Source organism: Micropterus dolomieu, linkage group LG01 (assembly GCF_021292245.1).
Source record: "Micropterus dolomieu isolate WLL.071019.BEF.003 ecotype Adirondacks linkage group LG01, ASM2129224v1, whole genome shotgun sequence".
In the NCBI taxonomy this organism is placed as follows: domain Eukaryota; kingdom Metazoa; phylum Chordata; class Actinopteri; order Centrarchiformes; family Centrarchidae; genus Micropterus; species Micropterus dolomieu.
In genome coordinates this window covers 39801478-39817734 of record NC_060150.1, presented here as the reverse complement: position 1 = coordinate 39817734, position 16257 = coordinate 39801478, and the positions used below count along the sequence as shown (strand labels likewise).

At 42.1% G+C, this 16257-nt stretch overlaps 2 protein-coding genes across 5 annotated transcripts in view; both read right to left on the bottom strand.

Moving 5' to 3' along the window:
* Positions 1-406, bottom strand: part of smarcd3b (SWI/SNF related, matrix associated, actin dependent regulator of chromatin, subfamily d, member 3b) — a 49161-nt gene extending 48755 nt beyond the window's left edge. For all 3 annotated transcript variants that reach the window (XM_046053615.1, XM_046053787.1, XM_046053534.1), the window contains exon 1: positions 165-406. Coding sequence is in view for 1 of the 3 variants with exons in the window: in XM_046053534.1 (XP_045909490.1) it covers positions 165-176 (12 nt within the window). In the remaining 2 variants the exon portion in view is untranslated. The remainder of the gene's footprint in view (positions 1-164) is intronic.
* Positions 407-2009: 1603 nt separating this feature from the next.
* On the bottom strand, positions 2010-14489 carry nfx1 (nuclear transcription factor, X-box binding 1). 2 transcript variants are annotated; one of them, XM_046052836.1, is made up of 24 exons: positions 14419-14489; positions 14211-14289; positions 12435-13352; positions 11929-12090; positions 11534-11611; positions 11242-11347; positions 9833-9904; positions 9552-9691; positions 9344-9443; positions 9018-9235; positions 8129-8226; positions 8016-8046; positions 7832-7914; positions 7087-7195; positions 6767-6886; positions 6610-6689; positions 6271-6501; positions 5689-5762; positions 5505-5606; positions 5025-5162; positions 4785-4851; positions 2841-2986; positions 2631-2735; positions 2010-2440 (listed from the first exon to the last, which is right to left on the bottom strand). In XM_046052836.1, the coding sequence occupies exons 2-24, from the start codon at positions 14227-14229 to the stop codon at positions 2365-2367; spliced, it is 3273 nt and encodes a 1090-aa protein (XP_045908792.1). In that variant the 5' UTR covers positions 14230-14289; positions 14419-14489; the 3' UTR covers positions 2010-2364. The 2 variants fall into 2 exon arrangements, with proteins under 2 accessions (XP_045908792.1, XP_045908871.1); XM_046052915.1 differs by having other exon boundaries at positions 14385-14438.
* Between the last annotated feature and the right edge of the window lie 1768 nt (positions 14490-16257).

Below are 16257 nucleotides of genomic sequence, written 5' to 3'. Positions count from 1 at the left end.
GAGACTCCGGTGCGCACTAATCCGGATAAAGGGAGAAAAAACATTAAGACTAGTTTTAATAATGGTGGATGCGGATACAGAGCAGCGCAGGACTCAGCGAGGCAAAGTGATGTGGAATAAAACAAATGTGCTAATGTATCACAAGGTAGCATAAGCATCCATACCTTTCTCTCCATCACTATGCGCCTTTTTTTAGGCTACTCAAAACCAGCCACTGTAGGATGTGTCTCCGTAGAGGTGTCCGGTCCGGCGCGGCGCGTCCCTTCACTCCTCAACTTCCTCGCGGCGTTCAGACAGCAGTGTCTCTCTCTATCACTTCCCCATTACCGGACAGCTAGGCGACTTATTAGCACTGGCCTGTGAGACGCCGAGCCGGGGATGGAGCCAGAGCCAGGATTGGTGAAGCCTTGTTCGGGAGGGAGCAGGAGCGCAGGCGCGGTCTCTGCTGGAGCGTCGATATAATGAAAAATCACCAGTGGCAGGGAGTGTCATCAAATTATGCTCTCTGGCGGGGGTTTTTGTGTTGAGGGGGCTTGCTGTCCGATGGAATACTGAACAAAGGGAGTGTGAAATGATGAGTGCAGGTTATTCTCCGTTTGGCAAAGGTTTTAATGATATGTGCACAGCAAGAACAAAGACCGGCCTCAGTGATGCGCCAAATAAAACCTGTTCACTACAGCACATTATGTTAAGGCACCCTTTATAAAGGGGTTGTAAGTTTTAACTATAAACCCTTTAATAACTTACCGATGCTTTATAGATGCTAACCGGCATATAAGCCATTATTAAGAACTTTTGGTTGCCATATTGTGAAAAATCCCCTTGGTCACTTACCTTCTGTAATTCTATCAAATATATTAACAGATTACCAACATTTACAACGTTTAAACAATATATTTGGGCTAAAAAGTTTAATCCAATTCTTGCGTTATCGGCTGTCAATATACACAATACACAACCTAACAACCCAAATTCGGTTGTTTTTCTGATCAATAAAGCTGTATGATCAGATTGACAAAATTATCTTAAGGGGAATATGAAATTATTACAATATACTGACACCAAGACACAATTAAACATGTTGCGGGAATGTCTTCATCAACATTTAAAGGCTTTTGATTTTTATTTTTTAAAAGAGGCAAATGTGAGAAACATACTTTTTTTACTTTCCTTTATTTTAACCACAATAAAAGGAAAGCAAATTAATTTAGGATGTATAGCTTGAGGAATTTTAACTTAGATGAAATAAACAAACCACAATTTTCTTGGAGGAGGCTTAAAAACTGCACAAAAAGCGTTCCTTTACGTTAACATCTCTTGAAATCAGCCCAACATGTCTGAGTAGTGAACTGTTGCTCATGGTTTAATAAAAAGGAAGAAAGTGCTCATACACGCACTGCACATCTGGAAGTGTCAAGGCCGTGCAGAACAGTCATTTTACCATATTTGTGACTCAAATCTGAGTCAGCATCTAAACTCTTGAAACCTCTCTGGCTGCAGGGGTGAGGCTGAAACAACCCATCAGCAAGAAAACAGATTGAAAACTGTCAAGCTGACCGATATCCACCCCGTTCAGGTGTCCTTGAACGAGACCTGAATCCCTATCAGGTCCAGAGGTTCTGAAACAGACCTCAAAATTCCTTTTTTCCCCCTCTTTTTATTTTATTATTATTATTATTATTTTTAACTGAGGAATAGGTTTCAGAAAGGGCAGCACAACATCTGGGTCATAGCCATGTTTCAAATAAAGCTTTCTTTCCGCAGTGCAGCTCGCTCCTACCCTCCCACAAACTCAATCAGCAGAGGTTTACTACCGAAGCCTTGGCTCCACACCAGCAGGAAAAACAAAAGATATCCCGTGGATGAAACATTTTTGCTGGCACACTGTTTGACAATCTTAAACCAGTGAGCTCAAATCTGAAGAAGCATCTTCTGTTGAGTTATGAGCTATGCTATGAAGAGCGACTGGTTATTGAAGCTGGCGCTTTCAATTCATATCAACAATTGTGTCTTTTCAATAAGGAAGACTTCACTTTTTATTAAGTCAGGTTCAATTAGCGACTTGTTGTATACAAAGGAGAGAAAGAAAACAATCAGGAGCTTTTCAAAATGATGCATCTTCAGAATCTGTGCAAGGCTTGATCGACTTTAATATCTAAATTCAATGAGAACTCAATTAAATTCCTCCTCCTAGGTATACCAAGTGTTCCCAGGAGGCAAACACGTCTTAAGAGATATTTCCAAACATAATTTCATTTGATTTTGAAGCCAGAGGAATTCTTATTGATCTTCAATGAACACAAATGAACAAGGTTTTTCTGGCTTTTTGGCAGATGTAGACTGATGTTTCCTCTTTGCCTCATTTTAGTCCTGGACGTCAAAATAATCTATCACAGGCTCTTCCTTCACCACCTTTGACCAGGGGCCCCCACCGGCGGGCCTAGGAGGAGAAGAATCGAGACAAAGACGAGTGAAAAGCTGTAAAATCCAAAACAAGAATAATAAAAACAGCCAGATACCATAAAAAGATGATGATTCAAGGATGTTTAAGGACACTTGGCTATTTTGGGGATCAAATTTGTGACCCTCTCGTTACAGAACAGTCTCTTTAACCACAGAGGAAGCCTTACTTGCTGCTGTGCTGTTTGATATGAGCGATGGGAGGAGGGGCCCTCACAGCCGTCTCTCGCTCTATCAGTGATGTGAGCGTCGAGTTCGGACAGGCCGACTTCCCCCTGAGAAGGAGCGAACACCTCCAATCAACACTTTTATCTGTCATGAGGGCGTCCAGGCTGCGTGCATTTGCAAACATGTATGTTGCTGTCTGAAAGAAGTCTTACTTTTGGGCGGTGATGACCACGTTGCGTTTGGGCTCGTTGTCGTAGCTCACGCTCTCCACGGCATAGACCTCGGCCAGCTCGTGGATGATCTTACGGTGTTCTCTGTTCATGGGCGCGAAACGGTGGCTCCTCTTTAACTGTTTTCCCTGCAGACATCAGTAATTTATGTCCATTAGGCATTAATACTGAGAAGCAATTATAATAACAACACAATTATAATAACAATTATAAGCAATTATAATAACAAAAAAAACCCATCTCTTACAGCCTCTGCATTGGCATATTTTGTTTCATATAACTCAACTACATCTAACATTTATTTCTCAATAACTTGGGAGGTCACTGGAAACAACAACATTGCTTCCTTTTAAGCGGCCACAAGCCAGAATTGTTGGGATTGACCGTTTTAATGACTTTCAATTCCAGCTTTGAAGTTTGTATTTTGCACTTTCCTGTTTCCACACGACAACGTCTCTATGCACAAAGGCAGGTCCTTAAAGAACTGGTGTTCCCAGTCTAGCGTGGAAGAACTTGACTGGCCTGCACAGAGCTCTGACCTCCACCCCATCCAACACCTTTGGGATGAATTTTAATACGCCGACTGTCAGCTTGGCCTTTTCACCCCACATCAGAGCATGACCTCTTGTTTTCCCAGAGGGGTGGAGGCTGTTAGAGCAGCAGATTGATGCCCGTAGTTTTGATGGAAGTTGTTTAATAAACACATATGGGTGTTAAAAAGTATTACAGTAACATTTTGACAGAGTTGGTTGTGGGAAATTAGAAGCCCACACATGAAGGCCAAACGTACAACGACAATGAAGTCAGTAAGTGCAGCACATTCTAGACGAGAGAAAGTAAGCAGACACTGCGGCAGAAAAGCTTTGCCCCCATGACTCATTGTTCCAAAAAGAGATTCAACGGGTGATAAACAATCCTTTACATTTGGCAAAGAAACGAAAGCAACAGTGACCTTGACGGTTATCACTGAAAGCTTCAATGCATCGGACTAAGCTGAAAAAAAAGGAACATGGAGGCAATTTTTCTAACTGTCCCATGAGCTACCTACTAATTTAGTCTGGCTTAGAAACAGTGACTTAAGAGGCTTCCTGTTGGAAATCTACAAGCAAACACAGCTGGTTCCATCTTGGACTTCCACTGGAGAATTGACCAAGCTCAAAAATAGCTAATATGCATACATATATAGAGCTGGGTCAGAAAATTACTAAACTGACACATGTTTCAAGAAGCCCGTGCAAGTGTTTATAACAGGGGCTGAATAATAACGATGTAGACACTGAGGAACAGTAATAGATCATAAATTAACTTTGTTCTGAATACAGAAGTCATTAAACTGAGGCAAGGCATTGTTAAGATAGATGGTAATGTTTTTATTCTGTCTTTCTGGCACCAACAAAAATGGGATTCATCTAAACTCCATGGTAAGAATAACTGTTATAGAATGTGCCCTCCTAGATCGAACTGCTGCCCTCCGGTACGTGGTACTGGGTGCTGCGTGTACAGTTTATGGCTGTATTTTTGTGCTTCTTGTTGTGCTATGAGCTCAACTCGACTTAGGCTTTGCTTTACTTGATGGAGCACCTGCTGTTCCAACTCTGACTCACAGTGTTGTATGTGAACTCACAGCCGAGGACGTGCAAAGAATTTCTTTGGGACAATAAAGGTCTCATCATTGACCAGGTATTGGTGATGTTGCATTAACTTAAGTACATAACTGACAGCTGGCTAAAAGGTTGCCATTATATAAATGCAAAATCAGCAAAGATGCTTCAGTATTGAAATGTTGAGCACAGGAGGTTCGATCATTTTATCATTGTTACCCAGGAGCAGTGGGCTCCCAATACCAGCCACCAGAGGGAGCAGCACACCACACCCAGACTGTCAGGATGGCCATACTGGTACAAGGAATTCATTGTTTCATCTCACCTTATTTGCAAGTTCAACAAGATTCCTGATCTCCTCTTCTATCTCTGTGACAAATTTCAGGTCTTTTCTGAAAGAGAGGAAGAGCAGAGAGGCGTGTGGAGGGCTTTTAGTGTGTTGTGTTTGTTGCCTGCCGCACAGTCCACATTAACCAGCTGGTGCAAAAAATAAATGGCCAGTAATAGATGTGGTAAAAACACCCAAAAGTGTCAAGAAAAAAAAAAATTTAAATTAAGTACAGACCTGGCATCTTCTTTGAGGCTGTCGCTGTACACAGAGGTGGAGCGGACACCGAAGGGGTCAGAAGATGAGTCTATCTGCAACGCCTCCGCCAAACGCCTGTTTCTCTCCAAAGTAGCGCACTCTTGGTCACATTCAAGCCTGAGAAAACAAGCATACAGGCAGATTTTACATCAAATCAGTTGAATGCTGATTCACACCGCATATTATTCAACTTGCTGCACTGAAGTGACGCATATAAGACGGATAGTTCTGGACCTCAGTTCTGAGTGGTGGCTGCTGCATCCATTGGATTGATTAATTTAAATATGAATGCATAGTCATCATTCATCGTGAAGAGGAATTCCATTTCCATGCACAACAACATTTAAATAATGTTTCATTATTGATTTAAAGTAGCTGCATCCTGGCAACACCTCTTAACTGTGCTAAAATCAGTGCAAAGAAGGAACAGGACATCCTGATCTTCCTCCATGACTCTACCTGGTCTGTTTCAGCTCCTTCTTAGTGAGGTACGGGCCGATGTCCATAGAGTCACCGAGCTGCATGTCAGACAGTTTACTGGCCATGGCGATGGCTGCATACCTGCAGTACAGAGATTAAGGACGTTTCAGGACCACTTCATCTTCAAAATCCAAATAGCTGAATACAGAACAGTTTAACTGACCTCTGATATGAACTGGCTGCTTCACTGCAGACCACCGTTTCCTTTCTTCGACCACAATCACACTGTACAGCTACCTGTGAGAAGCATAAGGAATTAGACTCCAATACTAGTGTAACACACACACAGAGGACTAAGCTTTAGTCTGGTGCAGAAAGTATTTTTTAGGTGGACACATTTTGTAAAGTTTGATGGTCTTCATGGGAGGAATCCCCACAGCTGTGAAAGGTCTTTTGTTTGTTTGTGGAGCTCTTGAGATTGGAGGACTGCCACTGAAACACTACTATCTCATCCAAGTTAACCATTTATGACAGTTACACACAGCATATTACAGCAGATTTCATCAACTGCAGGTAGCCCAAAATGAACAGAAAGAAAACACAGCCTGACTGCTGAACGTAACCTTCAAATATTAGGAAATGTGACACATTTATTGACTGAAAAACATTTTTCATTAGGGTAATAAGTTATTACACTGAGGAGACGCTGATGTAACCAGATGTAACAGAGACCATCTGCACAATCTTTGTAAGCCGGATTTCAGCTAGTGGAAGTCCAGCTGCTCTCACTGGCAGTGTGTTGTACCTTGGCAGTGCAGGTGGTGCGTGGGCAGCTGCCGCCTTTATGACAGGGAGCGGCGCACGGGTGGCCGCAGTCTGAACGAGGCAGCGTGCAGGGCTGCTGGCAGCTGCCGTCTCCCAAACACTCGCCCCTGTGGCAGATCCGTCTGCAGCGGTGCATTTCGCATGGCAGCGTGTTATTACATGTCAGCCCACAGGAAATGTCTTGCAGATGACACGGGATGTTGCTGCGTTGCTGTGGGCCCGAAGAAAAGAGTGTCGCTTTTTCACAGGAATAAAATTAATACATAAATAAATAAATAGAAAACAAGTTATGTATAATTGTGAGCTCAGGGGAAGTTACCTCATGCTTTCCCATGCACCATTTCTGAGTAAGGTATGTGCAAGGTGGACACTTCTCTTCACTGTGGCAGTTGTGAAACACTAAATGAGAGAGAAATGTTAGGAGAACATTCTCGTTTATAGTTTCTAAATGCAGCATGACCACTGTTTTATCTCACCTGGGTGGTCGCACTCGTGTCTTCTTGTACACATGTTTTTGCACTCTGGTGGCTTTGTGCCGCAGGGGATGGGCGGGTACAAGACAGTGAGCCCGCAGTGACACGTCAGCTCATCGAAACCTAGAAAAAGGAATCATGACAGCACATGGGGTATCAACTGTGTGCCAGCATCAATGGCAAACATAATGCCACAGAGAAATAAAAACAACCCCAAGATGATGTAAAAAACTCAAATTAGGTTTTTTTTTTTTTTGGAATGGCAGAATAACAATTTGGTAAATACAGCGGGTTAGACCGGAGAAAATAACTGCACGACTTACTGGACTGCCAGCAGGGCTCACAGTTTCCACGGTGACAAGGCTCCTGGCAGCGGTGGAGGCCACAGTTGAGCTTGTAGCCACAGATCAGGGGACACCTGTGCTCCGTAGTCTGGAGGGACACACAGAAAAGTGTGACACCACCTCCTCCTCATATATATATATATATACACACATACACACATATACATATATATATATATACACACACACACACACACACACACACATATACACACACATATATACACACAGTCCCAATAACCTTTTATTACTACTCTTGATTAGTTACAAGAACTTGAATTAAATATATAAAAACCTTTTTAACCACCTCCCTAAAAACTCACAAGTTGGGAAGCGCTAACATCGTTCCACAGCAGGCACACTGACAAGGCTGCCTGCACATGTGTCTGCAGACAGATTTTGTTCATCGGCCTCGTGAGTGCAGGTATCGGCCGATAATCTATCACTATGTTGGAGTATTATGTAGCTGATACTATAGGACGTCAGGTGGTCTTTGTGTCTTGGTCGCATGAAAAAGTAAAGCACCAAAGTTCTTTTTGTTCGCGACACATTCAGAGCAGCATTTCCTTCATTCCATTAAATGAAGTATCACAAGTCAAAATGTTGCAGACATTACAACGCCAGCATTGTCTCCGCTCTTTTGCCACATCAATTAGTTTAATTCTATGTAGCGTTTGAGCAGCACAAACTACACAACACTGACACGGAGTGACTGAATGCTCACCACACAACACAGCTCGCCACACTTGTGTCGGCCACAGGAGCGTTTCTTGTTGCAGCGCTTCTCACAAGTGAAAACAAGCTCATCTGGGATAGAAAGAGTGAGAAGTGAAACACCAGACACCGTAGGTAGGTAGGTGGTGATCTCACATTTGTTTAATTTTCATCTGAATTTACTTAAATCTCACCCTCTTTTTGAATTGTTGCACATGGGACTTCCTGAAAAACAAAAAGGTCTGTTTTAACTCTTTGGTATTAAAAAAGAACTGGAGACAAATGCTCTGCTGGTGTTTCCGCCAACCTTAGTCTTGGAGCCACATCTGCATCTGACAGTAGAGGTCAGGGAGCAGGGCCCGCAGCTGCCCTCGTGGCACAAGTTCTCACACAGATGGATGGTGTCTGAAATAACACAAGCTCATTCATTCAGCCCAGACACACTGTGAGAACAATGCCTGCAACATAACGTACATTCTGTCAGAGAACACAAAATAAAAACGGTTTCATTGTGTCAGGATTGAAAACAGATGGAAAATGGTGGAGGACAGATAAAATAGATGCTACACAATGAAACATGTCTTCAGAAATTGTTTGCTTAAAATGTTAAGCCCCGGATTACAACATGTAAGAGAAAACAAGACATTCGGGAGTCATGCCGAACATCAGAAACACAATTATTCTTTGATATAGTAACACAAGCAGGATATGCAAGCAAATACTTACCTAATTATACCTAATTTGAATTTGGACAGATATGCCTGACATCATGATGTTAGATGGTTTCTCTTTGAATTCTCCAAGTCTTTCTTTACCGTTTTGAATGCTTGGTGGATTTAAATAAGCAAAACTGAGAAGATTAGATCCTACTCATTCAAAATCATGTCATTAACATGTCATTTTATTGAACAAAGACCTGAAGAAGGTAGTTTTAAACTTGATGGATCCAAATACTCTGGGTTTTTGAGGGGTTTTGCTTTCAGAAATGTTCCACATTGAAAAAAGACCTGTTGATGTTTCATATTCTAAACCAGGTCAGTTTTAAATCTTGTGTGAGAACAGCTTTACCTCCACTTCACTCAAACTGTTACATTATCTTAAGAGAGAAAGGATTTGAGCTTTAGCAGGTTGTCAGACTCAGAGTCTGACACAATCCTGTATTTTTATAGCAAAGACATCTATCCCTCCTTCCTTACCACTGGAGCCACAGGCCAGGGGTTTGTTGCAGGTCTTCCCGCAGGAGGGGATGGGATCAGAGCAGCTTCGCCGTTCAGAGTAGCCCAGCTCTAGGAGTTTGGCCAGTGGTGTCTGACTGCAGGGGCACGTCTTCACCAGGCTCAGGGAGCGAGGGCACGGCTGGCACGGACCACAGTGGCACACCTGCTGGCACCGGTGAGCTTCACAGTTTAACATCCTGAACGGAAGAAAGTGAGCGTCAGGCAGTGGTGGGACGTTTACCTTGTTTAACAGATTTATTATGAATGGATGATGGACGTCATTAGTGCAGTGCGTTCAGACTTACTTATTACATATTTTTTGACAGGAGAAATGCCCTGAACCGTCAAAAGCTTCTTTATCTGTGCCACACAGGACTTTACGAGCCGTAACGTTACAGTAGCACACTAAAGAAAATAAAAACACACAAAATATATTTATATATAATCAGTTGATTCTTAGAGAAAATTCCACTGCAGGAGAATTGTTTTATGTGCAATCAAAGTGAGACTCACTCTGCTGAACTTGCAGCTGGCAGGGTTGACACGCCCCACCGTGGCACACCTGGGCACAGTTGTGTTCAGCACAATTGAGTAAGGCGCCACACACCTTGTCACACTGGAGCACCACACCCTGGCCACAGCGCATTGGTTGGCTGCAAAGATATGGTTCCGTCAATATCATGGTGTCAAAACCCCCAAAATAAGGATCTCTTTGGGGCGCCACATACACCCACAATGTCCAGGCGCACGCACGCACACACACACGGAGAGATGCAAACATGATTAAAATGTACCTGGTCTTCCCACAGATACAGGATTTTGTCACAAAGGCAGGACATTGTGGACAAGGTCCTGGGTGACATAAGCTGAAGAGACACACAGAGAGTTTTGTTTAACACACATTCTCTTTTGGAGAATTTTGTATTGATGACATTTAGAGACAATATTAAAACTAGAATACAGCCCAGCGGTTGTACAGTCAAGTTTAAGTTTATGTCTAGCCAGACTCATAATATATGTAGTGAATGCGTGGAAGGAATTAAAAAAGTTATCACTATATTGATGATGCATATGATGCGAGTAAATATACGTTGTTGAACTGAATAATGAAGGTTTGTCATAGATGTGTTGGTTAAACGGGAACATGTCTGCTTGATTATTATGTAAAGATGAAGTAAAGCCGCACAAAATGTGGTGCTTTTATTTTCTCCTGGCATTTTTATATGTGAAGCCTTTCTATGAGCTGCAGGTAAACACTCTCACAGGATCACGATTAGTTTGACGAGCTCCAATACGCTGTTTGCGGTCACGTGATTGCGATGACCCTCGAAATTTAAAATGAGGCAGGAAGTGAAAGGCTGAATGGACGAGATGGAGGAAGGCCCCTACTGTGCTAGTTATTGTGTACGCATTGTGTCGTCCAAGTAAACATGTGGGTGAAATTTGGTACCGCCCAATTCTTAAATTATGACTAAAACCCCATTTGGCGGTTACAACGCCCATTGAATCAAAAGTGTCAGCTGTTCAGTGTCTGACCAACTCTGAAATATGATTACAATCTCTCCTTCTGTTCCTAAATTATTGGCTGAGTTCGAAATGGTTAAAAAGGGTGTCTCAGGAGGTTTCTAACAGCACAGCGAGGCATCGAGTGCTGTTCGAAATAGATCGAATGATTTTTCCTGTATCGTAGGATGCCTTCAAAACTGCCCCTGTAACAGTCCGTTTTGAAGGCAGCATTGGTGCCGACTCAATGCTTGCCTATTACCCATAAATCTGTGCGCAGCAGCAGTGGATTGTGAAAAATGGGCAAGATGGCGAACAAACAAGCTGAAATTTGTTAACAAATCTAAGTTTTTAGTAATTTTTTCTTTTAGATTTTTGAAAGGTTAACGAGAACTAAACACTTAACTATGATATTAGCCTGTGACTGTAAACAACCAAGTTTGTTTAGTATGATTTCTGAGGCGTCTGATAGCCATTTGCCTTTTCAATAGCTAGCTAGCTAGCTGATGCCAGTGACTGACAGCCAGAAGAGACGCAAGACGGCGTGCTGACGTCACACGTTGCCGTAAATGCTGCCCTGAGGGGGGCTGTTCAAAACTAATGTTCATAGAGATGCCTTCACTCGAAAGTGATGCCTTCCGTAGCACCTGTCTATTACGGTAGCGAGGCAGCGAGTTTCCCTGTGATTTTCAAGGCTCACATGTTACAGGGATGATTGCAGTCCACTCCGCTCCTTTTCTTCCCACACATGTCACCACAGCTGTGGGGAATCTCACTGCGCTGCCACTCTGGGTTTGTCACTTTACCTGCCAATCGTATGTGGAACAAAAAACAAAACAGTAATGACCTTGTTTCGCTCACTTTTGTGACATACTTGATAGGTTACAGGAATCTTAACCAGATCAAATTCTACATTAAATGACCTAACCTTACGACATCTACATTCCTATTCATAATGTACATTTAACTGGATGAATGAAACGGTCACTCACCACAGAAGCAGGTGTAGGAGGTTGGCTGTTTCAGTGCAACATTCTGGCAGGCTGGACAACGCCAACCTTCACCTGAATCTAAAAAACACATTTGTTTTAGTATAAATAAATGCTTTTAGATAAGGAGAATAGAAGATGTTATAACTGGCCTCAAACTGCAATGTAACACTAGTAACTCTTGACTGTTGTTAACTGCAGCAGGAAATTCAAAGCCTGGGAGCTGTGATTTTTTGTTAATGGGGCCACAGTGACTGTCTATTGTCCATCTACACAACAGTATTATGCATTACAGTGTGTTATGCTGAGGGGTCCTGTTGTTTTGTGAGTGGGTCAGTGCTGCTTAAACTGGTCAAAGACTGGACAGCAAACATCCACATGCTGTTTAAAGGTTGTACCATCTGCCTGAGAGGCCGGGGATCGAGCCCACTTCTTGACACAGTTCAGGTGGAAGACGTGGAAACAGTTCTGGCAGCTCCACACTGGGGCCATGACCCGGATGACGTCACAGCAAACCATGCACTCGTACTTCTCCTCAGACAGCTGTTCAATCAGACACCCTGTGATTCAGACAAATAATCTTAAGAACGCTTCTTCAGAGAATAATGATGCCCTGACTGACCCAGTTCAAAACCACAGAATACTAGCAAAATGTTTCTAGAGATACCAAATACATCCTTTGGGCACTATCAGGAAGTGGTAGGTGCCATGTATGTAAAGCCTCCAAACTAATCTTCGTTTGATCTGGAGCAAGTTAGGTAGATACAAACACCTGCCAAATGATGGGGAATGTCTACTGCACATTTATATAGACACGCTGTTATATTAAACATATAGTGACAGAAATTTTTTCTTACTTTCACTGACTCTTTGGTCTGTATTTTCAAGGAAGTTACAGTCTAACCTGTCTGTGTCTCTTTGCTCTCTGGCATCTTGTCCCAGCCCTTCTGTCCTGGCCTGTGGTTTTGTGTTCTTCTTCCCCCTCTGGCCTGAAGGGGTACGTGTCGTCCTGATCCTCGACCAGCTTTAAAGGGAGGATCCTGAGATGATCTGCCATGACCAGAGTCATCTTGGACACTGCCCGCCCTCTCTGAGCCCAGCTCCTCTTGGGGCGGCGGCTTGGGCGGTTTGATTGGTCCTTGCCGTCGCTTTGCCTCGCTGTGTTTCCTCTGATGATCGTCGTGTTGAAAGTCTGGACCTGTCCTGCTCCTCTGAGTTCTTTCCCTGTTGTCGAAATGGGGGTTTTCTCCTTTTGACCTCTGGCCCCCTGCTGGAGTGTTGTCCTCCTTTAACTGAGGACCCTTTTCATTTTGTTGTCCTCTCCTCTGCTCCTGGCTAAACTTCCTGGGTTTTTTAGCCCGGGCATCCTGTTCTTCATTGGTTTGCTCCAAATTCCTGCTCACGTCTTCTCTTCGCCAGTTGGGTCCATCAGGTCCATCCATGGAATGTGCCCCTGAGTAACCAACCCCCACACCTCTGTTGTTACCACTGTACGAGCCACAGTCACCTCCGGCCCTTTGCCACCAGGGACCAGAGCCACCAAAATTCCCATTTACACTTCTATTCCCCTCTCTCCTCCCTCTACCTCGCCTTCTGGCTCCATCCTCTCCTTGGTAGGGAAGATGCTGATGCAATGCATACTTTGAATTATCATGGCTAAACGAGGGGTTAAAGCCCTGCTGAAAGTGTCCATATTGTTGGGAAGGATCGTAACTATTACTACTCAGGTTTCTGTCATTGTTGTGTCTGGGGCGGCCCCTTCTGGATTTGTGCTGATATGGTTTTTGATGCGACACCTCATCTGGATTGAGGTCAGGTGGGTCTGCAAGCAGAAAAGGTGTTAAAGGCAATGACTTGGTAACTTTCATTACTGATTCACTTTTCAATGACTGTGTCTTTAATCAGTCTATGATTGATATGATATGAACAATCAAAAAAACTTACATAATCTAGTATGACCAACCAGTAAAAAACACCTCAAAAACACACAATAATGTTATTTCTTTACTAATGGTATGGGAGGAGAAGAGTAATAAACCCGAAAACAGTGTTGTTTTTGAAAGGACTACTAAATTAACAACATTAAGAAAGTATTATTAGCAATTATTAAAATGTGGATATAAGTTTTAATGTAGTTATTAAGCATTTTTCTGTCGATTTACTTAACGTAAAGTTACTGCTTTGGAAACAACTCATTAAGATTATATAATGTTAGCCCGCAGTAATAATATAGCTATTATGTCCAAACACACTGGAGCTACTAGGATCTAACAGGCTAGCTGCATGTTTATTAGCTTATGCTACTTTATCTCAGGTTCAGTGTTGGCTTTCAAAGTTCACTGGTGTCACATGTAACGTTAGGCACGTCAGCTACGAATAGCCTGATCACACTGAAATACAAGGCCAACGTTAGCAACCTTTAGCGAGCCAAAATCCTGTTCCTGTTTGATAAATATAAAATCAGCTGCTAAGTCAGCTCGCTAGTGTTAGCTGAGACGTCACGCTAGCTAACGTTAGCTATGCAACAAAACTAGCCAACTTACTACAGTGTGTAAAACGTTAGCAGGTTTAAGTGGGAAGTATAGCGTTACAGACTAATTCAGCTACATTTTGACAGAAAGAACAGGCACACGCTCACTGCACTGATTAAGAAGCTGACTAATTACAGTGTGTTAGATACCTGAGGAGCCCTCAGCCATTCAGTTACCGGTTCACTCCGGTGGTTGCTTCTCCTACGCCACAAGTTTGAGGACAACCGGCTGTTATGTGAGAAATGACAAGCGTATTCTTGTAGTCAGCGACAAAATCCACTTTATCAACTGTGTTGTGGTTGTCAAAACTTAGACGAACTCACTTAAAAACAGCAACAACCCCCTCCTTCAACTCACCGTGCCGAGACTTACGTTAGCTTAGCGCTAACACAAGCGACGTTAGCCAAAGAGCCGAACTTCCGGTCTGTTTTTACAAAATAAAATGCATAATTATTATAAGTGAGCACAATTGAAATTATTTAACCTTGCAGAACATTAGTTTTCCCCTACAGAACCCACATCTGATAACATTATAGTTTTAAAACTATAGTTTGGACCATCACGGTCAAACTAACAGGTATAACAATTATTAGTTATTAATAATTTGCAGAGCACAACATCCCTGGTTATAAACAGGCATTTGAAGTAATATTATAGATAAACACAAGGTGGCGCTGCGTGTTTGGCTTAAGACACGAAGAAAACAGAGGCTTGTCTGATTGAGAGGGGGAATCAAATTATTAGATTGTCTACCTGTGCAACATACATATACATATGCCGACTTTAAAAAGTGGACACAAAACCAACAGGCTGTAGTACATAATGTGATTTATCACATCTCTGAGATATCTAACTTTGAGATAAACAACCTAACAATGACAAACATGAAGTCCTCACACATCTGAGCAACTTTAACTGGTTGAGAGGAGGTTGAGAATAACGCTCATTGTCTCGTAATTTTGTAGATATTATGAAAGACAGCTGTGAAGTTGAAATAAACATCTGTTTGTTTTATTATACATATAAATAACCTATAGTATTACATTTGGTGTGTGGCTGTTTGGCTGCAAACCAGATGACATTTTAAATACATTAAAATTAATTTATTCAAGAGGTCGATTAGCTTAGCAACATATTTCAGAGATCCATTGCAAATCTATATTTATTAATATACTTATAACGTTATATAAATCTGTTGATAAACTCATACAATGTTTCTTTGGACACATATGGCATTTAAATTAACAGTAAATTCCTTCAAAAACCTATTTTAAAAGGTCACCATCCCCCCTCCCAAGTGACAGTCAGCTGAGCTAAAGTGAAATAAACTCATCTGACAGTAGGGGACACTAGTGCAAACTCACTACAACCAACTGTTCTGTTTTATCAGCCTGGTGAAATAAAATAAATGCACAATGATGATTCATTTGCTTAGACTAACTTTTGACCAAACTCAAATCGAGGCTGTCTGGACGCCACCAACATTTACAAATACCATTTAAGAACCATAGACTTTATAAAAACATGAAAACATAAGAAATAATTTGGTTGTATAGTTTTTAAGGCAGCGATTCTCACAGTTTTGTGTCGTTACGTTAAAAACTAAAAGGCCTAACGAACGATTTCAACCATTTCAGATTAAAATAAACTTTACGTTGGACTGTGTTGCTTTTCAAGAAAGTTGGGTCCAACTGACAACATTTAGCTGGGCTCCAATTCTTCTAATGGTACCAAGGGCTTTAAATAGCCTGCTAAGTGTCGCTTCAAGTAAAAAAAACCCCTGAAACGTCAATGTTTTTTTCTGTGCACCGTTGTTTTCTGTTGCGGGCCTACAGCTGAACGGGATTCTCCCATTGACCGTATTCTCAGGCATGCGCACAGTCGCTCCTCGGCCCCGTCAACCAGGCGAGGTGGGTGGGAGAGAGTTGCGTCAAGTTGCCGACAAAAGACCGGAAAGTGCGTGAGTATTTTTTCAAAATTAAATATCTATCTAAATGATATGATAATGATTTGAACACCAAAAGATGCATATCGTGTCCTAAAGTTTTGTTTTTAACTTAAAATCCACTCTATTCTTATTATTAATTGCTATTATACTACAATTAATCTTTGAAACTTTGAAACTCATAGTAAACCAGTGCCTTATAATGTGGTCCCACATATCTTGTCCATCAGTCTAAAATGCTAAACTCTTCC

Coding starts and splice junctions, on each gene's coding strand:
- nfx1 (XM_046052836.1), bottom strand. Junction 8,047..8,128: donor GATGTGGCTCCAAGACTAAG/GTTGGCGGAAAC, acceptor TTTGTTTTTCAG/GAAGTCCCATGTGCAACAAT. Junction 7,196..7,831: donor GTGGCGAGCTGTGTTGTGTG/GTGAGCATTCAG, acceptor GTGTCCCTCCAG/ACTACGGAGCACAGGTGTCC.